Source organism: Melopsittacus undulatus, chromosome 2 (assembly GCF_012275295.1).
Source record: "Melopsittacus undulatus isolate bMelUnd1 chromosome 2, bMelUnd1.mat.Z, whole genome shotgun sequence".
Classification (NCBI taxonomy): Eukaryota; Metazoa; Chordata; class Aves; order Psittaciformes; family Psittaculidae; genus Melopsittacus; species Melopsittacus undulatus.
The window spans coordinates 91,809,500-91,835,749 of NC_047528.1; the positions used below are offsets into that span (position 1 = coordinate 91,809,500).

The following is a 26,250-nucleotide window of genomic DNA, read 5'->3' on the forward strand; positions in this document are numbered from 1 at the left end:
CAAAGCAGTTGGTGTAATCTACCTGGACTTGTGCAAAGCATTCGACACTGTCCCGCACAACATCCTTGTCTCTAAATTGTAGAGGCATCAATTTGATGGATGGACCACTAGGTGGATAAAGAAGTGGCTGAATGGCCACATGTGAAGAGTTGTGGTCAACAGCTCAACATCCAATTGGAGACTGGTAGCAAGTGTTGTCCCTCAGGGGTCGGTGTTGGGACTGATCTTGTTCAACATCTTTGTCAGTGACATGGACAGTGGGATTGAGTGCATCCTCAGCAAGTTTGCCAATGACATTAAGTTGTGTGATTTGTTCGACATGCTGGAGGGAAGGAATGCCATCCAGAGAGACCTGGATGCGCTTGTGTGGTGGGCTGATGCCAACTTCATGAAGTTCGACCAAGCCAAATGCAAGCTCCAACACCTGGGTCTGGGCAATCCCAGCAATACCCAACCTGTAGGTTGGGCAGAGAAGAGATTCAGAGCAGCCCTGCAGAGAAGGACTTGGGGGTGTTGGTCAATGAGAAACTGAACATGAGCCAACTTCAATGTGTGTTTGCAGCCCAGAAAGCCAACCGTATCCTGGGCTGCATCAAAAGGAGCGTGACCAGCAGGCCGAAGGAGGTGATCCTGCCCCTCTGCTCTGCTCTCGTGAGACCTCACTTGGAGTATTGTGTGCAGTTCTGGTGTCCTCAACATGAAAAGGACATGGAACTGTTGGAACAAGTCCAGAGGAGGGCCACAAGGATGATCAGGGGGCTTGAGCACCTCCCGTATGAAGATAGGCAGAGAAAGTTGGGACTGTTCAGCGTGGAGAAGGCTGTGTGGAGACCTCATAGCAGCCTTCCAGTATTTGAAGTGGGCCTGTAAGGATGCTGGGGAGGGACTCTTCGTTAGGGACTGTAGCAACAGTACAAAGGAGAATGGGTTTATACTTAGGGAAAGTTTAGGTTAGATATAAGGAAGAAGTTTTTTACTGTATGGGGGGTGAGGTACTGGAATGGGTTGCCTGGGGATGTTGTGAATGCTCCATCCCTGGCAGCGTTCAAGGCCAGGTTGGATGGCTTCTTGGGTGATATGGTTTAGTGTGTTGTGTCCCATGTGTCCCCCCATGGCAGGGGGGTTGGAAATAGGTGACCTTAAGGTCCTTTCCAAACCTAACTGTTCTATGATTCTCTAAAATTTTCCTGTTCTTTAAAACATCCCTTCTTCGTGTGACAAGTAGACATGTTTTAAACTTCATTAAATGCTGTTCTGGGAAGAACTGACAATCTGTAATAGAGAATTTAAAGTCTAAATCTACTCCCTTCAATGTTCAAATGCTATGGGGTGTTTGTAAAGTTGTAACTAAGTAAAAAATACCACATCTAAAAGAAAATATATGCATAGTCTCAATAATTTTAAACATCTATATATCAAAATCAGTATAATTATTAGAACAAAGAATATGGTGAATTTTAGTCAAATAACAAAATTATTTTAAATAGCAGAATGGGTCCTCAGAAAAAAATGCAGACTTCTTAAGTAACATAAACTGTAATTAAATACCTTCCTGAACTTCAGTCTGAAATACATGTATAAACTTTCATCAGCTTAGTTTTATTTAGACCAAATTTAACTTGATATTTTAAAGGGAAGTGTGCATTACACAACTGATGTCTATAGTCCTGATCTTGCAATCAGATACTTAGGTGGGGATAATTGATTTATACCTCTGGATAGAATCTGCCAACATGGATATTAGTGCAGGACTAAAGCCTAAACTACTAACACAGAGCTCTCCAGAAAATACAAATTTATCCTCAAGTAAGTCTGTTTTTAAAGCCCTGCAAGACCAAATTTATTACGGAATTATTGAAAATATTATTTTGTTAATGAAGCTATAATGTCATGTAATAGAATTCCATGTGACACTGTAGAAAAAATGTAAGCCAAAACTGGGACAGTATTACACTATTGTACTAATTAATTGAAGTACACAGCTTTAACTGGCATTTTTATGGAAACCCTTAGCTAAAACCAGGTTACAGATCTGTGGATTCCAGTAAAACATAAGCAGCTGTAATAATGTATTGTCTGTAGTTTCTAAAAAAAGAAAAACAAGGGTAGCAGTTAAGCCAGTCATAGCTGTCTTACTTTAACAACTATACTACTATAGTTCTTAAAATTTTTGCAATATTCAGTTTTAATACAAGATGTTGTATTTGGTGAAAAAACTTCACAATCAGAAAACACTGATTCTGTTACAGTCGCTCATCCAATTTTTCCCAGAAGTCAGGAGTATTTTTCAGACTTCTGATACAACCTGAGATAAACTTTCATAAACTTGGTTTTCTTAAGAGACATAAGCTATAAGATAATTATTTTGTGTTAATTAGAAGAAGTTTATTATCTTTGTGGAAAACCTGTTTTACTTATTTTTCTTGTGAAAGCACTTGTGCATTTGCAAGAATAATGAGAATTCAATATAAATTGGCATAGTCAAGGAACAGGATAGCTCTACAGCATTTATAATTTTTAATAATACCTAGTATTTAACAATGTGACATAGGAATTTTTAGTCACTAATAGCATGCAAAGGTCCTCAAAGAGAAATTGTTGGAAAAGCTTTTATGGAATAGAGGGAGGAGGAAATTGAGCCATCCATGAAGCACAGCAAAGCCAGTCTCATAATACTGCTTTAATGTAAAAAAGAGACACTGATCTACGCTGGGGTTACATGGTACAGTTGTCTCACTGTTCTGAGTGGCCCCCTTTGGCCGCCTTCCCATATGGACTGTTTGAAGAGTTAAGGGAGATTTCCCGCCCTTTGAAGCTAGCTGTTCACTCTCACTGGGTGGGGGTAATTCTCCAAGTTTGTGGGCAGAAATGCAAAATGTGGCCTATTCACTTTCTTCTTCAAGGTTTTTCAGATTCTCTTAAAAATTTTTTGTGTGTATGTGTAGCATTTTGCAACATCTTTCTGTAATATTTTCTCTATGAAAAAACTCTAAGTGTTCTGGGAAGTCTGAAGGTTAACATTACTCACTGTTTCTTCCCAAGGCTTCCTTCCACCCTTCTATAGAGAGGAACTGATTGACATAATTATTTTAGAATACCTATTTTAGTAAATTTCCTTGTGCAGACAAGGCTTTTCCTTCACAATAATAATAAAATAAGAATGTTTCTGAATCTGAAATTCTTAACCTTTTAATCACAGCTTGTCATGACTAAGTATCAGCTACACTATATTAGAAACTAGAAAACCTGCAGCAACTTTATGGCTTCAAAATATTCCAATTGAGAACATGCCAACATACATAGAAACTTGTCTTAAAATGGTACTTGGTTTTCCTGTATGTTGTTCTGCTTTAGATTCCTTTGCATTGTGAAGTTTTGATCCAATTTTCTCATTTATGCATAAACTTTTCCAGGTGAGGGGAACCTGAAAATCAAAAAGGATCAAAATACTGTTAACTCTGTTTGATGCCACTACAAGATTAAGCAAAGCATTTTCCTCATCATGCAAAGGTTAAATAAACAGTTTTGTTCTGCAGTGTGTTCTAAAGGTCAGCAATGCTTGTGCTGTTGAACTCTTACAGAGAAAGTAAATTCCGAAGCTGAGAGCTTTCTTTTGAGGTTGTATACTTAGCTTGTTTTCTTTCTTTTGATGTACCTGGGTAAGTATTTTGACTTCCTGCAGAAGATAAGGTCACACAAAGGAGCAGTGTATAGTACCAAGTTAGGACCACTGGAGAGTTTGTTCCTCTCTGTGGAATATGTACAGGATATAGCAGCAGCACAAGGCTGGTATTTCTGATGCTTGAGATGGAGAATTATTTCAATGATTTGACCCTCCAACTGAAACAGTCGCCTGTTTCTGCATGCATTGTGGAAATCAAAATTATGTCAGTGATTCCTACCATTTTGGGTAAGCTTCTGCAGACTTAAAGAAGTAAAAATGGCGGGTGGTATTTTTCATATTGATGCAGATATTTTCCTTGTTTATCTACAATGACAATGTGTTGTTGTTGGAGATCTATTTAGGAAATTCTTCTTTTAGAATACCTATTGTAGTAATTTCCAAGTACATACAAGGCCTTGAATTTGGAATACCAAAAAATAACGTGGCTTCATGCCCTGTTCAGGAAACAATTATCACGTATTAGCCAGCTGCAACTTTCATTGTATGTGTTGGCTTCTTCTAGCCTTCTTGCATTTTTCCTCTGCTTTTTTTTTTCCCTCTCCTTTCACTCACCCACTAAAATCTGCTAGGATCAGACTCATATATGTGTTCTTCTCACAGAGTTCAATGTTGTGAGTACCTCCATATAGAATATAGAAATTATTTAATAACTTGCATGCATTGATGTAAGAGGACTAAAGGGTACCTCTGCTTCATCTTCTATAGTGGCAAGATGTGTCTGCAGCACACATAGCACATGTAAGTCCTACAGTTTTATTCCCTGACTCCAGCTTCAGTGACCATCCTGGCTGAGCCTTGACTCTTTCTTGTTTGGTGAATCCAATTAATCATCTGAAAACAGATGTGTCCATTTGCGCCAGCTTTGCCCTCTGGTGGCTACACTGGAATACGTGGGACCTGGAGTCTGGTATCTTCACTTGCGTCTGTGTTGGAGGGGGTGCAGCTCTTCTAGGAACTGTGGACCCTGAAATAAGGTCAGGTGGCAGTTTGGGGACATTTCTAAGGAAGTTGATGCCCTTCTCTGTTGCTGCACGGAAAGAAGCAACGAATACTCTGGTTCTTACTGTTTTTCCTACTGCTTTACTGTGACTCTTAGCTGCAAGGTCAAATGCAGCTGATGGGGTAGCAAACAAGTCTCTGTAGTGCAGATGTGAGTCCAGCTCCCTGTACTGCATCCATGCCGTAGATGGCTTCTTGTGTGACTTACAGGGCAGGTCCCATGAGCCCTGACGATGACACTGAACTGTTGCATTCATACAAAAACTTTGCCCAACAGGATAGTGTTGGCTTTGGAGAGCAAAAGCTGGGAGATTCCCTGAGGAGCAAGGCTGTGGTGCCAGGGGCAGTTGGACATAGACAGCTCCTCCTCACTGCCTTTCACACTGGAGCCTGAGAACAGCTAACATGGTGCAAAGAGACAAGTCCTCTGGCCAGCCCTTTTCAATGATAGAATAGTTTGGGTTGGAAGAGACATTCAGAGGACACCTAGTCCAACCCCCCTGCAATGAGCAGGGACATCTTTAACTAGATCAAATTGCCCAGAACACATTCAGGCTGGCCTTGAATGCCTCCACGGATGATGCACCCACCACGTCCTTTGTCAACCTGTGCCAGAGTTTTACCACTCTCAGTATAGAGAATTTCTTCATTACATCCAGCCTGAATCTCCCCTTTTTTAGTTTAAAACCATCACCCCTTGTCCTATTGCAGCAGGCCCTTGTGAAAAGTCTCTTCCCATCTTTCTTATAGGCTCCTTTAATAATTTTAACGACTTTTTGCCCCTGTACACATTGTTTCAAAGCAGAACGTTGTTTTTTTAAGCAGCACCAGGCGCCCCTTCACCTCAGCGGTCACCATCACACACCGAACCATCCTCCCCTCCCGCTACGGACGACAGTGGCGTGAAGCTCCTCAGCTACCCCTGCCAAGGCTTAAAAGGGGCGGGGCGCAGAGGGCGCGAGGCCGCCAGCCAATCAGAGCGGCCGGCCGGCGCACCCAACCGTCTGGCCCCTTTCTCTTTAGAAGAGGCGGGGCTGAGGGCGCGGCTAAGGGCGGGGCCGAGGGCGGGGCGGGGGTGCGCGCCATGCTGATCACGCTGTGCTATCTCTACCTATGGGCGCGCTGGGGATCCTGCTCAGCAGCGCTCATCCGTCGCACCGTGCACCGCCTACACCGCTCCCGCTGCTCCTTCACCTTCTGCTGCTGCGCCGGCACCCCGCCGCTCCGGCGGCCGTGCATGCAGGTGCCGCCCGAGGAGCGAGTCTGCCTCAGGATAGGGAACAAAGTCTTTTTCACGGACGAGACGCAGGTACCGCCCCGCGCCGTGCGCTGGGGCTGGGGAGGTGCATCACCTGGCGCTGCCCGGGGCCAAGCGGGAGGGGAAGGTGCCGCGCGGGAAGCGGCCTCCCGCGTTACCGTGGCAACGGGGAGCCGCCTACCCCGGCGGACCGATGTCGCCGCGCCTTGCCCCGCGGTGAGGAGGGAGCTGTGCGCAACCCGAGGGCTGAAGTGGCGGAGCGCGGGGGCAAAGGGGAGCCGCAGCGGTGGGGTTTGGGCTGCGTTTTCCCTCTGGACGTGTGACAGCGAGCTTGACAGTGGCGAGCTGCGGCTTGTCATCGGCAAAAACAGTAAGTCGTGTAGTTTCCCAGGCCTGTCACAGCCCTGCTTGTCAGGGGAAGGCCTTGGTAGGAATCCTTAATAAGTCTGTAGCTGCTTCTCTGCACTATTGAGAGGTAACTACATTCAGCTTGTGGGCTGAGGAGTGTTTTTTTCGTATGTAAAGCGCAGCTTTGTAAGCACAGCTATGGCAGTAGGAGTACTTGGCTGGGCTAGTACTTCCACAGCACTGGAAATACTAGCACTAGGCTAGTATTTCCATATTTGTAACATTCTTTTAGCACATAGAGGGCTTTAGTCTAAAAATAAATGCTGTGTTAGTGCACTTGAGATTTACGCCGGACATTTAAAACGGAGCCGATTGAGCTTCTGGTTACAGAGAACTAGAACGTTGTTGCAAGTGAGAAAAACGACAGGAAAACCATCGTTCATGAAAAAATACCTCTTTTTCCACCCAAATGGCTGGTGAGCGAGGAGGCTGGGGTGAGTCTGTGGTAGCCCACGACAGTGGAAAAATACTGTGCATGAGCCATGCTTCACTTACCATCATATGAAGTAAAACTGAAAGTAAGCTTGCTCCTGACTTTCAGGTTTAGAAGCAGAGCGCCTGCAGCACTTCCCCCAGACATCTGAGTTATTTAAATTGAGGTTGGCTTTGTCTAGTTTAGTTACAAAATAACAAAACTCCTGTGGACAGGAGTCTTCTTGATCTTTCCTTTTTGCTATTCTTTATATGTGTGTTTGTGGAAGTTATTTCAGTGGTTAGACATCTTACTTAAATGTGTGTTACTGAAATGTATTTATGAAGCATGTTGTTGACTAAGTGCTACTCTTAAGAAGCAGAGAGTTTCATAAATTCAGTGGGTAAAGAGGATGTTTTCAGTGTGGGGAAAACAAGATCACAAATGCTAATGGAGCTGGTTCAAAAATAGTGGTTTTGCTCTCTAATGAGCCGATTATTTCCTACTTCAGAATCTCTTACAGCAAACTTAAATACTTAATTCACATTTTGAGAAAGCTCATTGTCTGGGTTTCAGCTGGGATAGAGTTAATTTTCTTCCTCGCAGTTCTTATAGTACTGTGTACCAAAACACCACTGTGTTATCATTATTCTCATATTAAATCCAGAACACAGCACTGTACCAGCTACTAGGCAGAAAATTAACTCTATCCCAGCTGAAACCAGGATACTCAGAAAACCAATACTAGATAATACTCATAAACCAAATAATACTCATAAAACCAGTAATAGCAGTCCATGTGTTTAGAGGAGTTCTGTTTTGTTTTGTAAATCAAGTTTCAACTAATTTATGCTGCTCTTTGCTCCACTTCTGCGCATTTCTGAAATAGCTTCTCCTTGGTCCTTGCATAATAAGCACATTTTTTTTTTTATGTCTGCAGTGTTATTCATGCAGACTGACTTCATAAGCTTGTCAGTTTATTTGTGTTCACTGGGAGCTGGGAAGCCCTCTAGGGAGCTACAGCTTGGCTTGAAGTTTGGCATAAAGCCAATGTTGTTATTGAAATGTAGTTGCCTTTTAAAAACATGTATTGAAATTTACCAGTTGTGTTTGACTCAGAATCTCTGCAGAAGATGCCTACCACGCTGCACCTTGGTAGTGTGGTATAGAAAGGTTGGTTGTATGAAAGATAGAGGCAGCATCATGGTGAAGCTTTCTACATCATCTGTGAACACTGCAAAGTGAAAAACGTTAACTAGTGTGCTTTTTCTGGCTTCTAGGTAGCTAGCTAAATGACTTTGCTTTCTGAGTAGGTATAACTGCCTCTGCACTGTTATCAGTGTCATCTTTACAATTTACATCTTGCTGGTATCTTATCTTAATCTGTAAAGTTTTGGGTTTTTTTGTTTGATCTTTCGTAAAATTTTGTACCTAAGTATAAAGCTTCAGTAGTTCAGTCCACTTTCCTGTGGAAGATGTTTACTCTCACAGCTTCTGTGCTCATCCCCATAGACTTAATACTGTGCAGTTTCATTTTAGATGTGGAGTGATGTACATCTTTAGTGTGTTATAGGGAAATTCTCCCGGTCCCACATAAAATTACTGAAGACATGCAAAGCACGTGTTTCTAGTATAGTAGTAGCAAAATACCAATTTCTGATGTTTGCCATTTTTAAAATATGGCAGAAAAGTAAGTTCAGTGCAATATCTACATCCTATGAAAGTTGATGTCTGGGAACAGATTACATATTGAGAAGTTTTGATGTTATTAAACCTGTTTTTTGGTCTGCTGATTCCAGCTTTTGAGCTTTATTTGCTCCTTTGTGAGGACGAGAGAAGAAACATTTTTATAATTTAATGAAGGAAATGTTTGTCCAGTGGTCTGATAAGTGGATAGACTACCTTATGGACAAATTTATTTTGAATGAGTTATTTCTTTAAGGTTAGTTACATACAGAATTTGTAATTTTGGTGCAAATGCATAGGGACTTAATATATATACATATATATATATATATATATAAAGAAGTACCTTCTCTTTTTATTTCAAATAATTTTCTTAGGATTTTTCAAGTCACTTTTTAAAGAATTTTTCTGAGATTGTACATGCCCACAAAATAGAAATGCCTTTCTATAACTGGCTTCACAAAGGAAGTCCTGAAACTTTGTAAATTAGATCTAAAAATCAGACCTATGTAGTATATAGTTCTTGGGTCACTTGTGACTCACAGATTGGTTAGTCTTTTGTCAGATGGCTGTAGAAAAGGTGTGAATGGCTTAGCAGTGGGACTGTATGTTTCCTGGAGGATTATTACCCAACTGGAATGAATGCCACCTGGACTCCTCTGCCCCTCTGCCCCTCTATTGTCCAGGTAGAGGGGCTGTAGTATCTGACCAGGCAGGTTGTGTGTTGTGACTGCTTTCTCACTCCCTGCCAAGTAGCAGATAGTGCCCTTCAGCCACCAGAAGCAAGGCAACAGAAACTTGGCTTTGTGTATTTGGGGGATGAAGAGAGAAGGAAAGAAGCAAGAAGCAGAGTGAACTGCTGTGTGAATGAGAGGAGGACTGGGTTGAATGAGGGATGCTGCTGGTGGCAAATGGCCTACAAAAGTCACAGTGCTGATGGTACAGTGGTCCTGTGGCCCACTCACTTTTGTGCTCTTTTAAAACTGAAAGCTGGAGTCTCAATTAGCTTAAAAGCTGAGGTTGTTGCTTTCGGTTTTGCTTCTGATATGTTCCTACTTAATGGTTCAGACCTTTATCTCTATTTTTCCTCATGGGGAATGTGAAATGGTTCATGTAAGACTGAAGGGTCAGACTTTAATTTAGGCTGGGCATAATTTAAAAATTAATTGTTAAATCAGATATTTGCTCTACAGACTTATTTTTCTTCCTTTTTTTTCATTTTTTTTTCAGTTCCTTGATGACTTAAACAGGTGGAGTCTACTTCTCATTTCTCCTTTTATTTGTCCTGACAAGTTCCTTAAAGCAGGACATATAGCTTTTGTGACAGAAAGCATTTCAGCTCGGACAGATAACTTGCAGAAAGTACCTGGCTCTTCAAAAGAGGTAAGTAGTTCTCTTTGTTTCTTGCATAGAAAGTAGTACAGATGGGCCATTTGGTTGGAATAAGCGTAAAACAATTGAAGGTAAAAAAAAATCAATGGCAGATAGATTTTTTTTTGTATGTTTATAATGTTGTTGGAAATAAAAAGGTTATTTTTATTAAATTAATCACTTTTAATACTCTAGTTACATTTTATGCTTTAAACAGACCAATAGACATTCTACTGCAATTGTTTTAGTAGTTTATTTTAATTCCCTGGCTGTGGATGAGAACTGTAGAATTCCAGTGTAACTTTGCTTAAGGCACATAGGGTTAGATACACTATGTATGTATGTATATGAATATGAAGAAAAATGCTTGAAAGTCCATTTATCTGAGTATCCCGTCTCTGACACTAGCTGAAACAAATGCCTCAGTAAGAAACAAGCATATTGTATGATTCCTTAAGAGCTTTTCAAGCCTTCACCAAGTGATGGTGAAAAGTTGTAAGTGAAATAGAAGTCTGTCTTGCAACCTTTCTTTCACTGTGATTTATAAATACAAGTTAAAGTATTACACATTTGGATTATTTTGTCAGCCTGCAGGAGTAAGGCCAAAATTAAGCTTTCAATCTTTGAGCTTTTCTATAAAATGCAGTGGGGGAGTGGCAATACTTCTTGGTTGGAATTTCTAAATTGTGTTAGCTTTTTAATGGATAATACTTGTAAAATGGTTTTGAGGTGTCCAAATTGAAATTAAACTGGTATTGAAATCCTTATGGGAAGCATACTTATAAAACATTCATGTCCTGAATACTCGAAAAATCTAAGAAGTGCCTTCTCCACCACTTCTCCACTACTATTGAAAGTCTGAAGATGTGGATTTAGACAACGATGTTCTAAAACTTGAATTATTGAATATATAATATCCCTAAACCGATTATGCATAAGAATAGTATCCAAGCCCTATCAAAACATGCTATGAACTTGAGATAATGTCTCTCTCTGCCCTACATTTTACTCGTTTTTTTTTACTGCTTTTTTCCTCACATGAGGAATGCTTGCTGCCTAGGCTTGGATGCAGGTCTCAAGGAAGAGAAAGGTTGTAACCCAAAGCAAAAGATAAAATTACTTTCCAGGGTGGAAAAATCTTCCAAGCCTTACAGGTTGGCCTAAATCCTTCCTAAGGCAGACAGTTGTGTGAGCTGTATGTTCTCCTTAATGAAGAGGGCAGAATGGACCCCGTTGCCTACTAGAAAGAGAAGAAGTGGAAAGGCATATATACTAGGATATTTCTGTGTGGGCAGTAATAAAACATTTGGCCTGATCCTTAGGGTACCATAAAATCGACAGAACCCACATATTAAACAGGCTATGCCACAAGCTGGGGCAGTCCGTAAGGTGTCTTCCTAAATGGCCCCTGCCATCCCCTGGCATCCTTACTTTCTGGCATCAGGTTTCAAGATTCTTAGAGTTAAAGGAAATCTGTCACATACACAGGTGCTTGCTGCCTGTCTGTTTCCCTGGATGAGGAATATATATTTCCTAGCTCACTTGTTCTGGGAGATAATCCAAGAATCCTCTGCTGGAGTGAACATCACGAGCAGAGTCGTTAGTAAATACACTTACCTTACTTGAGTGCAGGAACAGAAAGTCAGACTGGGAATGGGCACAGTGCCTGCAATCAATTTTTAGTACCTTCACCCACCATGGATGCTTTTCTGTTCTAGAACAGGACATGTTTTTGAAGCATGTTAGACTTTGACCTCTAGAGGACTGATGTCCAGGTGAAGTGGTACATCAGGCAAAATCATTATGCAGTTCAGAGTGTGAGGACTGGAGGCACTGACAGCTTGTTGAGAACACTGACACGTTTTATGCTGAAGTCTTCTGACTGTGCTTCCACTGGCTTCATTTTTCTTTGGAGCACATGGGAAGTAGCCACACTGGTTTGTAAATGTTTTTATTACCTTTGATATAAGACTGTGGAATCCATCCAGGTGCTCACTGCTGCTGGGAGACAAATTAGACAGGATATCTGCTGTGCTGTATATATTGTTTTAGTATGCACCTGGGGTATGCTGGACCAACTCATAAGGGAGAGTTGTTTGGGGTTGGGTTTTTTTTGGGGGGGGTGTGATTTTGTTTGTTTGTAGTTATTTTGTTGCTGGGTTTTTGTAGTGTTGGTTTTGTGTGTGTGTGTGTGTTTGGTTCTTTTACTTTTTTGGTTTTATTTTTTTGGGGGGGGGGATTTGGAGGGGGATTATTTTTGTTTGTTTTTGTAGCAGAAATGTCCACAAAACATCTGTTTTGAAGCTCTGATTTGTTCTATTGAGTTTTTTGTTTGGTGGGCTTGTTAAATCTTGTCCGTTTTGTTTGCATTTTCTTTAGCATATAAAATGTTTGCATTCTTATGTAGATATTAATAATTAATTTGATATATCAAGTTCAAAAGCGATGGTCCAGGCAGGAGACCAAATCTATTGGTTTATTTTGTTTGTTGTTTTTCTGTGTACACATCACATGTAGTGAAGTACTCTGAATTCTGCTATGTCTGGCTGTCAACATAGACAGGGGCTATAAGAGTAGGTTGCTTCTGTGAACTATGAGAATTTTTAAACAGAAAGCCCTACAAAGAATGGCTTATCAGTGATCTGTGACTGGATCCAACTGTGGTGGATCCAGAAAATTGGAGTATAAATAATTTCTTATCTCTTGCTAGGAGCTGGCCTTTTATTCTGTATTCTGGGAGAATTTTGATGATTTCTAGTCATAGCGGGAAAGCTTGGCCTGTTTCAAAACATTCTGAGGATTTTTGTTCTGTTGTGAATCAAATGGATCATTGCATGAGCAGGATTATAGGTCATATGTCTTGCCAAAAGCCTTACTTTGTGAGGTTCTTTTGTGTATTCACTTTGCTTGCACTAGCCAGCAAAAACTACTTGTGGCTTAACCCCAGTCGGCAGCTAAGTACCTTGCAGTCACTCACTGGCTGCCACTCCTCCATGCTCCCCCCCGCAGGATGGGAGGAGAATTGAGAAAAAAGGTAAAACTCATGGGTTGGGATAAGAACAGTTTAATAATTAAAATAAGATATAACAAGAATTGTCATTAAAAGAGACAGCAAAGAGAGAGGGATAAAAACCAAGAAAGATGAGTGATATGCAGCCGACCAACACACAGCCCAACCCAGGCAGAGATTGGCTCCTCCCAGCCAACTCCTCCCAGTTTATATACTGAGCATGATGTTCTGTGGTATGGAATATCCCTTTGGCTAGCTTGGGTCAGCTGTCTTTGCCATGTTCCTTCCTGGTTTCTTGTGCCTTTCTTCACTGGCAGAGCATGGAAAGCTGAGAAGTCTCTGACTTAGAGTAAGCACTGTTTAATACATTTATGTTTTAGTTGTTTCTATGAATGTTATTCTCATCCTAAATGCAAAACCCATGACACTATGCCAGCCACTAGGAAGAAAATTAACTGCATGCTGCTGAAACCAGGGCACTGCTTTTTACTTGTTACCATGTCTCATATTTTACTTGGTGCTATGAAAAAATCCTTTGCCCTCTACCACAGAGAGTGGCTCAGAATTATGTACTGCATAAAATGGAGAAGGAAGCTGGTATCCTGTGTCATAAATGTGTGTCATGTTTGTCACTGGTGATCATGAATTGCCAACACTTAGCAGCAGGCCCTTAGAGTTTTGTGCCTTATGATTGCAACTGAAGAGTTCCATTTCAAGCTGTGGGTGTTCTACCAGTAGACTGAACACAGTTGGAAATACCTTCCATCTGGAAAGTAATGATGTTGTCCAGGTCAACACTCAAGACAACTGGCTGGGGCAGTTCTGGCTGACTTGGTCAGACATCCACAGTGACGGGGGTGAAGTCTTGACTGATGTTGCAACAACAGTGATTCATATCTGTTGGGGTTTGGTATAACTATCTTCCAGATGGAGAATTCATTCTGCTTCAGAACTGGATAATACTAGTGTGCCCAGAAATATATCCTGTAACTTCAGAGGTGGTATTTCTTTGTGGTACAAACATGGAAATGACCTTTTTACTTTTACTTTTACAAGAGAGTTGTTTTTACTAGTGAGTGATCCAGACACTTGGGACCCAAGTGACACATCTGTCATGAATTTGAGGGCTGTCTCTCACCAGCTGTGTGTTCTGGAGTGTCTGATTTGAAGCTGTTACTCATTCTTGTGTTAGAGTTGTAGTGTAATGCATAAGTTAAAGCATGCAGCTGACCTTGTGGTAAACACAAACACACTGTCCATGTACTGTTATCTTTTTCTCTTTCTGAGACTGAGTTTGTTCACTAAGGGTTAGTATAGGTAATGTATCAGAAGATACCCAGCCAGATTTCTTGTGAGATATCCAAAGGTCACCTATATGAGTATGGCCTGGATGGTCTCATTTGGACTGTGCTAATCAGAAACTTGTCTTCGAGAATGACTTAGAAAGGAGACTTTTAAGGTTGACCATTACGGATATATGAAATCTCAGTTTCTTATTTCTTCTTGTTCCCTTGGGAAATACTGTAAAGTCAAAAGTTGGAAATAGATTCTTTTGGATATTATGTAAACCACTTAACAGCAGTAGATGAAAAGGTAAATTTAGCTGACAGTCTAATTCTGAAAGACTAAAATACCCAAGAGCTCTTTCTCATTTTGTGCATTCAGAAGAAGCATTTTTTCTTACCGTGTTTAATCAGTATTCCATCTTGTGATGGGTGAACTTCATGAAAGTGGTTTGGTGATGACAGTATCAAGGTACTGGAGTTGCCATGTGGGAATTGAGCTTTGTCTTCTAGTGTTGGAACATATTACATGGCAAAAGCTAATTTTTCTTTAAGGTCATGAGAACAGGTGGTGCTTAATTGTCTCTGAAAATGCCTTCAAAGGAGAACAGTTGGTCTGTGTATCCTATAAAGGATAAAGACTGAGGTAGCATTCGCTTTTTTAATGAAATTGGGGCCTTACTCAGTTTTTGTTTTCAGAATTGACTCAAATCACTGTGTTTGTAAATTATCTGAATGTTGTTTTGTTTAGTACTGTTTTATAAATGTAAGGTTTAGAAGGGGTCACTTTCAGTTATGAGTCAGCAGACAGATTTGTAGTCTTTATTAATGTGTCTGCCTTTCAGAAGGAAACCAAAACTCTTTTTTCTTTTCCTCCACTTGTCCTTTGTAGCTGAACTTGTTCTCAAAGATAGCACAGCAGTGTAGTTTGGGTTTAACAAACCTTCTTGAAGAAAATGATCTTAAGTGTGACATCTTCACAATGCTTCTTTTCTAGAGAGTAGAATTTTTTGAATCTTACATGTCCAGTTACACTTCTGATAATGAGTGTGTGCTTTTTAAAATCCTATAGTTTACTTTTGCTCTTTTTATCAGCTTTTTTTTTTTTTTGAATTTGTGCTGAAAGCCATGTCTCGGAAATAAATACAAACAGAATTTTATTTACAGAATGGGGTAATGTTCCCCTGCCTTTTTCTGTGTTACTTGAAGCTTTTATAACCTTATCTTTAGGAAAGATGTGCTTGTACTCCCAATTTGCTATCAACTTGGTGTGGATGTTGCTTCGTTTACTTCTGTGAGGACTGAATCTTGTAGCAGGCATTGCTTTCTACATGATCCTTCCTCAGTAGGTTCTTTTGGTTGTATTCAGTCTCATACACTGGCCTTTGTAGTCATGAAGGGTGCACTTTTTTGTGAGAGGAACTCTCAACTGAAAGCCTTCTTTACTTGAGATGTGTTGTCTTATGATACTATTAAATGCAGTAGTTGTTTTAAACACATTAGGCATCACAGAAACAAGTCCTAAAACTGATTCTGCCAAGTTAGTATTCTATAATCCTAGTAGCTACCCTTTTTTTAAAAGTACTTTCTTTACAATTACTTCCAGTCCTTGGGTTTGCTAGTTGTACTGCTTTGGCTTGATAACATCCCTCTTTTGGTTCTGCCTACTGTTGTGCTGCTTTTCCATAGCAGAATCCTTTGGGAATGAAGGGGAGTTTTTATTTGCAGTTTGTCTTACAGACTCATAATGCTGTTGGCATTTTGATATTTTTCTGTAACCTTTTCAAACTGAGAAACATGCATATGCTTTATTCTAGGTTGTGAAGTGGTCAGACTATTGCTCACCATTGGCCTATAAACCTGGTGAGCCTTATAAGTTAATTGCTGAAGCAAGTGTAGATAATTTCAGTAACCTTGGAATAGCATTCATGGAAGACAGGCTTCAAATGGATAATGGAATGGTGCCACACAAGATTGTTTGTAAGTATCTTCATGAATTGCTTTTAATGGTAGAATATTTTTGTTTCATAGCTATTTTAGGACTGTGCATGTAGTCTTTGTACCATGCATTTATTTTGACACAATGTTTGCTTCCTCTTGTCATTCTGGGCTGTTGGTTACTCTGTAGCACTACTGTATTTTACACTGTCAAATATGGAGATCCTTGAAAAGTTAGACCACTTCTTGAGAGAGTTGGTCTCTTTACAGATCTCTACATCTTTACAAATGCAGCAACAGAAATAACAGAAAAATGGATCAAAACATTTTTTGAATAACCCCCCTTCTTTTTATTTAATGCTGCATAAGCTACTGCCAATAGTTAACTTCAGTATGATGAGATCTTTGTTTCATTCATCAGCAGTCTCATTTTTCCTGCCTAGTTGTGTCTTCTCAGTTGTCTTGATAAAACTTTGAATCATGTAGAATAAAAAATAATGATTTTGGCTACAGAAGGAAACCTTTCCCTGTCCCCAGCCTTCCCCTAAATAAGGCATATCAATAATTTAGATCATAGTGCTTTGGCAGAAGTCAGGGAATGCCAAAATCAAGAGCAGCTAGACAGTGTGCAAGAGGGTAGGAATATGCTCACAAAGGTATATGATGTGAAATTTTGTCTCTTGGTGTTTTTCTGCAAAAAATATTCGTGCAGGAGCAGGTAGAAGCTGAGTGTCCCAGTCATTTACTTTTCAGAATGCTTTCTGGCTCATTTTGCCTCAGGTACTGTGTGCAGGCTAGAACTACTCCAGTAGAACAGGCTCATTCAGGCTGAATTGATAGAATAGGATATAGGCTGGTGGCTATGAAATTCTTGTGTGCTGTGAAAAAAATCTTGCTTCACATTTCTGCTTCAAACTAGGCAAAGGGGATATAGTTTCAAGGGAATACAAGTGTTGTTAAGTGAAGAAGGTGATTAATCTTGGAGCTGGTGTTGTGTGTCAGTTGACTGTTTTGTTAAGAAAGTTTCTCACTGAATTTTTCTGAGAAATCAGAAATAAAACCATAGTAAGTTTCTTTGGCCTTATGGGAGTGGAGAGAGATTCAGTGAAATTTGGCAAACTTTGACTTGAAATATTTTCATGGCTCAGCAGCTGAAAAAAAATTACTCTATGAAAAGTATATTTTTTTTCTCTCCTGTTACTTAGTTTGCTCTGCAAGTTTCACACTGGTAATAATCATATTTGCCCTTCTTTTCTCACTTGTATTTGCCAGAAGTTTTTTGTCCTTGCATTTCCATCCTTTTCCAGCGGGATAAAGAGGAAGGTTTAACAGTTTTTCCTATTTGCTAGTTTCCCCTTGGATTCTCAGCTCCCAATTCTTGCTATGGTGCATATGTCTCCCTTTCTACAGACTGAAAGCTGTTCAGATTTTTTTCATTCCCTTTAATTTGTTCCAGGCTTTTATCTGCAGCCTTCAGCAGTGCAAAAGGCATAGTTCAAAATTTTCATCTTACCCAATATAGTTTGATTAGCTTATTTCAAAATAGTTCATTTCAAAATAACAGCAAGCTATTTTTGCACCATGCCCTCTTTAACAGTATTTTTTCCAAAGGTTCTTTCCTTGCCTCATTGTGTCCTTTGTTGGGGACAGAGGGACAGGCAAAATAACAAGCTGGTAAATTGATGAATTTCTGGTAACTTCCTCACCTTCTCACCCGTTGATTGTCTTTCTGTAAAGAATACATCTTCATTGTGTGCAGTACTTGTCATGTTTTAATTTTGTGCAAATATGTTTGCACTCACAATAAATGTTACTTTGTTTAAATGTGCCATATAAATTTCAACTATTGTGCTCTTAGTAAGACTTTCCTGAAACAAAGAGTCATTAGAGTAAACGACTTGTGTCATGAGTGCAAATTTATTTTGTCATTGGGGAAGAAGACTAGGGTTTGGAGTGTCAAAAAAAATTCTTGCTTGTTATAGAATTTTTGTTGTGAAATTAAATCTAAATCCTGCCATAGTATTGATATTTATCATAGCTCTTTTAATATCACCTTGATAACCTGTTTTTCTTATTATTTAACTCTTTCAGCTGTCCACCTACAGGAATCTACTTTGAAGGAGTTGGTGGAAGTGGAGCTATCTGCAAAAGAGCAAAGTGTAAGCAGTACACAAATGGATGAAGTAACTCCTGCTGCTACTTTTGGGACTACTCTTAAATCAGGATTAGGAGTAGCAGAGACTGCAGGACAATGTGAAGAGGAGAAATCCATGCTGGAGAAGGAAAGTGAGCCTGAAGATGAATCCAACTGTTTATCTGACAAAGAGACAGGTGCTGGAGAACATCATCACTTGCATCTTTCCAGCTGTCATGAATGCCTGCAACTTGAAAACAGTACTATTGAATCAGTCAGATATGCCTCTGCAGAAGACATTCCGGAACTTTCTGATGATTGCAATAGCACATTAGAAGAGAATGATGGTTTTCTGGCAAAAGGAATTAAGAGAGTAAACCTTGCTGGAAAGCCCCCTAATATATTGATTTATCTTGGCTCTGAAACTGCAAAAGTGAAATTTGAGCAGGTAAAATCAATCCTTCAAGAATGCATTGATGCAGACAGCTACACCATCTACCAGCTGCATGAAGAGCAAGTTCTGAAAGCTCCGTGGGTTGATAATTCACTGCTGTTGATCATTGCCACAGATGAGCCTATTTCTGAAGAGAACCACAAACAATTTGTGAAGTTTTTGTCTAAAGGTGGAAAGATTCTAGGATTTTCTTCCTCTCTTACATTTGATGGCATACAAATAAAGAGAAAAAACAAACTGAAGAAGGCTGTTCATGAATTAGTAGTCTCTAAAATGGACAGCACTGAAATGAAGTTAAATCTCTTGGTCAGTGGCTGTATTTTTGAGGAAGTGATGAAGGAAGATAAAAGCAAAGTAAAGATACTAAGTCGGTTAAATAATTCTGATAAAGACACAGTTATTGTTCATCTGTCTTATGGAGACAGTGGAGGAGAAGCCATTCTTTCTCAGGTACTGTATACAGAAGCATTAATTTGCTGAAAAAGTTCGGTTGTTCCCATTGTGTGCTCTTGGGGATGCCTGTCAAAGGGAGGTGTAGGTGGATGTCTCAGTGAATGAATAAGGAAGGACTCTGCAGAATGTCTTTCACTTGATCCTGAGAAAACTTAAAGAATGTTAGAGAAATGTCACTGCTGTTTCACTTCCTCCTTTTCACCATGTAGCTGTGCACATGTAGACCACAGTTGGTGGCAGAGAACAGATTTGCACAGTGAGCAAGCATCTTCAAGAGCAGAGCTACCTTTTTCTGCCTGCTAGAGGTTGGGCAGTGATACAGCTGTGCATTTTGCAGATTTTGGGAGGTGGGAAGAGGAAGAGCTGAATCGTTGATGGACTTGGGGTGAAAGCTCAAACTAGCAAGATAAAAAAAGGGACATCCTTATGAAAATACGAACTATGGTGAAGCAGAGAGTAAGGAGAGGATGTAAAATAAAACTAGCAAGAAACTTGAAAGACATCTTTTCTTAAGGTTTAAGGTTATGGTAGCCAGCACTTCTGGAAATCTGACTAGGGAATGAGAAAGTCCCAGCCTTTATTACTTGTTGCATGTCATATCTAGAAAAAATGCCCAACAATTCTTGCTTGAGCAAGTAACTACACAAGAAAGGTTAGTCTCTGACTGCACTGAAACACTGTTGTTGATCTAGGTCTGTTGGATCTCTTTTTGCTAGCACTGTCAAGTATATTCTGTTTGCATCTCAGTGTTATGAATAAAGTGAACCCAGCCATTGTTTTCTTTATCAGCACTTTGATTAAGGCTAATTTTTGGATGGATATTAGGTTTATGATGTCGGCCTTGCTATTCTGTCATTAAAAAAACCCACAACCTTTTACTAATCTAGAATGTATTTTTTTCTATTAACTACCAAAATTAAAATTCTAAAACTTGGGTTTTTTGTTAACCTCAACATGTTTTCAGCCATTAGTATATGCTCCTTTTTTGGGTGGGGGTTATGGGGGAGAATCTGGTCTGCTGGAAACCTGCTTTTTTGTTTTCTGAGTCTTCCTTCAAGCTTTAAACTTCTAAATATTTAACATCCTGCACCTAACAAATAGTTCAGAGCACCTCAGGAACAGAAGTGGGGGAGGCTAGAATGAGCCAAAATGTTATTCATTCCACTTAAATAATAATAATATCTCAGCAAATAGGTACCTCTCCAATGTTATGGTATTGTGATCTCTGTTAAAAAAAAACTTGAACAAAACCAACACCCCCTCAAAAAGTTAAACAACAGATTAAGTTCAAATGTTCATAATCTTTTTTTGTTGTTGTTACTCTGTCTTCTTGGATAATGGGTGAGACACTTCCATGGATGTGTTAAAGGTAAATGTTGGTCACTGATTATGTAAATAGTCACAGATAACCTAAATAATGTTTTGAGTGATAAGAAAGCTGTTAAGAGGTACCATTGAGTTTAGAAAGTAAGTTTATACGCTATGGTATGCATCTATCTGGGTGTATGACCTGTGCTATTAAACTTAGACTGATTTCAGCCATTTTATAGAAAAACTTTTAAAGTCAGCCTGAAGACATCTTGCATATTTTGAGTTGGCCTCAGTAGGAGCAGAGGTAAACATTCTATTTTTAGCATGGTTATTCACACTTATATAACTTCCTTTACTGTGTCTTTACTCTGTCCCAGCACACTGAGAAAAACAGAGCAATTACCAGTTTTAAGTAGATGAGGAATATAGTGGAGACACACTTGAACAAACTTTATGGAAGATTCTAGGACCCTTTTTTACCAATATTTTAGTTACAGGAGAATTTTCTCAGGAGCCCATAGTAATCAAATTTAACTGCTCATGTATCAGGTAGCATACACTCTTCTAGCAATTACATAACGTAGAAATATTCATCGGGTTTCTTAGTGTTTTTGTCTGTTTATCAGATTAAATCTGCTAGCTTTTTGGAAACTCTGTTATACATAGTAGCATGTTTATAGCTTTATGTAGGAAGCTGTGCCACCCATGTGCTGTGTGCTTGTACTAGAAAATTGATTAGCTACTGTTGCTATCCATTTCTGCAAGTTCCCCGGTGAAACCTGCTTTGCTCTACCGTTTAAATTGACCCTTCTGCTGCAGTAAAACCCAATACTGCAGAGGTTTTCCGCAGAAAAAGGGCATTACAGTATAGCTTCAAAAATCAGATTAACAGGATTAGTGTGTCATTTTATAATTTTAAATAACTTCCAGTCTGGATTTGAAATGCCTTATTGTTTTCTCTTCAGAGGACAGTGATATCAGCCATTAAATGTTCTGTCACAGTCTTGTCGTTTCCCTTTTTTCTGTTCTTCCCTGCCCCCCCCCCTCCCCCCCCCTTTTTGGCATATTACCTGAATTTCAATAAAGTTGATCAAATATGAAGAACATGATTAAAATGTGCAAAATCAGAAAAATTAGTAAAGATAATAGCTTGCCATTTTCATTAAGTCGATATGCATATGGTAGGGTACAAAGGCTTCTAAATATCACAGAATGGTTGGGGCTGGAAGTGACCACTGCAGATTATCTAGTTCAATCTCCCTGCTCAAGCAGGGTCATCCAGAGCACATTACTCAGGATTGTGTCCACATAGCTCTTGAATATCTCCAGGGAAGGAGACTCCACAACCTCTTTGCATAACCTATTCCAGTGCTCAGTCACCCTCATAGTAAAGAAGTTCTTTCTCATGTTCAGGTAGAACATCCTGTGTTTTAGTTTATGCCTATTGCCTCTTGTCCTATTGCTTGGCACCACCAAGAGCCCCATCCTCTTGACACCTTCCTTTCAGTTGTTCAGATTCACCCTTCGCCTTCTCTAGGCTGAAAAGGCCCAGCTCCATCAGCCTTTCTACTAGTGACTGGATAGTTCAGCAATCACAGGACAAAACTGCTTTTGATAATGTTATACTTAGCTCTAAACTAAAACATGTAATACCAAATACCAACAGCATTTTTTTTCTTCATTTCCTCTGCACGTGTCCTGCCAGGCACACTTGGAACTGGATATCAATTCTATGGATGTCCAAACTGAACAGGATTTTAATTTGCTTAAGATAAGCAATACCAAGAGATACGAAGTTCTCAAGGAGATCCTGACATCACTTGGCCTGAATTGTGAATTGAGTAAAGTTCCTGTGTTAACACCCATTTATCTTCTCTCTTCTGATGAGGTAAGGCTTCTGCTTGCATCTCAGTTATTTGAGATTTATGCTACAAGACAAATTCAGTGTTCACTTAAATATACCTTGTTTCTTATGTAGTATTTTTGTTTGGAGATATTTACTTATGTACCACAGGTAAGCATAAAGTTTAATTTCTACTCTGTCAGTATTTTGTTACCTGCCAGCAGTAGTTTTGAATTTAAACATGGGAATATTGTGCAGTTAATTTATCAGGCATATTTGCCGTATTTCTGTTAAGAGCTTTCATGCTTATTTGCATGCTTCTCCAATATCAAAGCACAAGGCTGTGGTAAGCTACAGAAAGAACTTATTTAAAAGACAAGATTTGGTTTTCTTTTAAAATGAGGTAGAAAGTTCTGTATAGGCAGGTAGCAAAAGGTCAAGCTGAAATTATGGAGAATGGTGTGGCAGACCAAAGCTGAAAGAGCTGAACAAGTAGAGTGTATGTGATTAGAGAATGAACAGCTTTTTATTCCTGTGACTGTTGTAATGTTTCCTGGAAATAGAACAGGTTCTTGTAATTCAAATAGTCTGCTGGCTGTTCTGGACTTCTCAATATGAGACATTCTCATGAGGAATTGTGAGGAACATATAAAGCAGTAATTTTAACTTGTTTGTTTTTAACATGACTTCAAATACATGAGGACTATATAATATTGATCTGAGGGGGTGAAAGCAATAGGTTATTAAAACGCAATGCAGGTTATTCAGGCTCCTTGATGTTGTTGTTTCCAGCCCATTTAGCCCTGTCAATACTTGCTCTTACTGTACTTGTCTGATTTCTGCTCCTTTTCTGTACCACTCTTACATTAGCACAGAAATGCTAATGTCTGTCTTTAGGGGAATTCAGCTATAGAAGCTCCTCCTTGGGTGCCTGTTTCCAGCAGTATCAAATATCACATCCTTTTTTGGATACAAGATCGATCAGTGAACCAAGTGACATATTACAGCTGAAATGTTTTTTAAGTAAATTATGATCTTTCAGATTTAGATTGTACTTTTCAAAACACTGTTTGCTAATTTGAAAGGTGGGTGTGATAAGCATTGCACAATTTATAGATTGGGAATATGTGATATTTTTTCAAGTTTGTAAGAGACAAATTATGTTTTGAGTGATTAATTGGTGAATGTTGCTTTGGAGTCCTTAAGGGGTGTGCAAAGACAGAAACAATGTAGTTTTCCTTCACTATAGAGAGGAGAAGGATGTGTGGAAAAGGTTGCCCAAGGAAGCTGTGGCTGCCCCATCCCTGGAGGTGGTCAAGGCCGGGGTGGATGGGGCCTCCAGCAACCTGCTGTAGTGGAAGATGTCCCTGCCCATTGCAGGGGTTTGGAACTGGATGGTCTCTGAGGTCCCTTCCAACTCAAACCATACTCTGATTCTGTGATATGTGACTTCATTGTATGGCAGGCAAGTCAGTTGCAGATCCAAACTGACTAAAATACTATTAATAGATGTATCTGTAAGTTCAGATCTGTATTTGTTTTCTGTGTCTCTGAAGATACTGCCCATACTTTTTGCTGGTACATTAAGTAATGTCTTCGTCTAACAACTCAGGTTGGATGTAACAATTGATAATAATTAGGCAAAATGCAGAGAGCTTTTTGTTTTTTGTTGTTGTTGTTGGCTTTTTTTGGGAATTTTTGTTGTTATTCTGCTTGAATGATTGCCCTTTCACATGTGCCAGACTCTGCCAGATCCATCTCCGCTTTACAATGGTGAAAATATTATAGGAAACGCTCCTATCCAGCCTTCTGCTTGATGCAGGGCTGTTGCCAGCGCTACATCAGGTCAGCCATGCCCTTTGATTGAAACTTGAAAACCTCCAAGTGTGCATTGTGCAACCTGTCTGTGCAACATGTTCCAGTGCTGCTGTTCCATTCTATTGATCTTTTTTTTTTTTAGACTTTTTCCATGATATCCCGCCTGAACCTCTCAAGCTGCAGTCTATGGCTATTATTTTATTATATTGTCTGGCACTATAAAGTAGTATTTAGCTCTGTCATTCTTTTAACTCTCTTCAGTAGTTACAGACTGTTAGTAAATCACTGCTTAGCCTCCTCTTTGCCAAACTGAATGAACCCAGCTTTCTTGTCCTTCTTTTACAGATATGCTGTGTACCTCCAACCCCTTTGTGGTTCCTAACTTGCAGTTCTTCACATAAGCTGAAGTCTGCTTTCCCAAGACCTAATTGCTGATTCACTTTCAGCCTTCCTCCAGATTTTGTATTCTTGTACTTGCTACAGCCAATGCTGCTGTCTGTGACCAAACGTGAAACAAGTTCTTCCCTGTCTGTGAGCAGTAAGAATTGATTATCTATTTGTGTGACAGATGTGAAAAAAAAAACCTTTTTGCCTAATATTAAATGTGCTCTGTACAGAAGACTTGTAGTTTATTTAACTCTTCCTTTTTTGTTCTCCACCTTCACCCTTTTACCATGATTGTTTCTTTCCTATGCACTTGCAATTTCCATGAACAGTTAGCAAATTTCTGTCCAAACTCGCCATCTAGTGGCGTATCGTAGGGTTGCAGGCCATCTATTAAAGATTTTTGCAATGTATAGTGTTAAGGTTTATACCTGTTTTTTCCACAGATTTTTTTTTTAATGGTAGTTTTTCTGTGTTGGTGTGTGTAGTTCGTTTTGTCAATGTCTTTCACTTTAGCCACAACGTGCTTCCAGAATATTGTGTGAAAGGAAGTTGCAATGTGTGTGTAAAACCCTCTGTTAATAATAAGGAGGCAGCATATTAAAATAAAAAATGAGTACGTAATAGTTTAGCTATCTAAAAAGTTATTTATTTTTCTTCTTATGTCATGTTCTACATAGGTCATCTTACTTTCATAGAGAGCAACAAGGTACAGAAATGTACCTGACAGGTGAATAATTTGAAGGAAATACTTAGGTTTGTATAATGTCAGAGTGAGTCGAGTAGTACAGGAAATGAAGGAAGCTGTTTTGCAAACTGTAGTACTTTTGGACTTCCTTATTTATGACTACATGGAAAGCCACTGAGGGTGTATTGAATAGTATATTCCTTCCCTCAGAGATTATCCAAGCAATGCTCATTGACTTGAGCAAAAATAACTTTAAAAAAAAAATTAGATTATTTTCTTATGCTTTCCTGTTATAAGAAATTAATAATAATTGAGCAAGCTTGATGTGTTGTTTGCGATTTCAAAAATGGAAGAATGGCAAATATTCTTGTTTCTTGAAGTTGGCAGTTCATTGATGATTCCTCATGCCCAAACTGGAGCTTGCATCTGTACTGTTACATCTAAAAAAAATGCTGGTAGACCTAACCTGGTCAGATTTTTATAATTGATTTAGAAACTACAAGCTCCTTTTGCTAATGTGGAAGAAGTAATAATTCATTTTACTCTGCATTTTCTACTCCATTAAGAAAAAAATACAGATTTTTTTTTCGTAATTTTAAAATTCTTTAAAGTGTTAATTTGTTTTGTTTGGGTTTTTTTTTCTTTCTGTAAGCTTTGACTTACAGTAGAGCTGTGCCCTGTTCTGTGTGATTTCTTTGGTTTTTCTTTGCCACACTCTTTCCTGCTTTGTCACTTTAGAATTTTTATCAGACCTATTTTCTACTGTATTGTGGACATGAAATAAAACTTCAACTTTATTATGTAAGTAGCTTCTCTTGCCTTTTCCTCTGCTGACAATTCCTGAACAATGTATCTTTTTTGCATCATTGTTATGATGTTTTTAATAATCACATCAAATCTATTACTCCAATCATTGTAAATTTGATTATTAAGACTTTCAGATCTTCCTGTCTGCTCTCTGGGTCTTGGATGGTGCCTTTTGCAATGCAATTTTGAGCTGCTTCTGAGGGGTGGATTTGATTTTTTTTAATTTTTTTTTTCCCCTCCTTAGGATTCACATTTTGAAGGTTTAGTTTCCAGTTTATATGGCTATCGTGTATCTTGAAATCACAATC

The 26,250-nt window shown here is 39.3% G+C and overlaps 1 protein-coding gene across 3 annotated transcripts in view; it reads left to right on the forward strand.

Moving 5' to 3' along the window:
• The first annotated feature begins 5,768 nt into the window (after positions 1-5,768).
• Positions 5,769-26,250, forward strand: part of HLCS (holocarboxylase synthetase) — a 120,313-nt gene continuing 99,831 nt past the window's right edge. The window contains exons 1-5 of one of the 3 annotated variants that reach the window (XM_005151676.4): positions 5,769-5,993; positions 9,679-9,831; positions 15,930-16,092; positions 18,142-19,088; positions 22,108-22,290. In XM_005151676.4, the coding sequence (XP_005151733.3) occupies positions 5,769-5,993; positions 9,679-9,831; positions 15,930-16,092; positions 18,142-19,088; positions 22,108-22,290 (1,671 nt within the window). Of the gene's footprint in view, positions 5,994-6,178; positions 6,313-9,678; positions 9,832-13,075; positions 13,179-15,929; positions 16,093-18,141; positions 19,089-22,107; positions 22,291-26,250 lie in introns of those variants that run through there. The other 2 variants (XM_031051222.2, XM_031051223.2) reach the window with 2 other exon arrangements.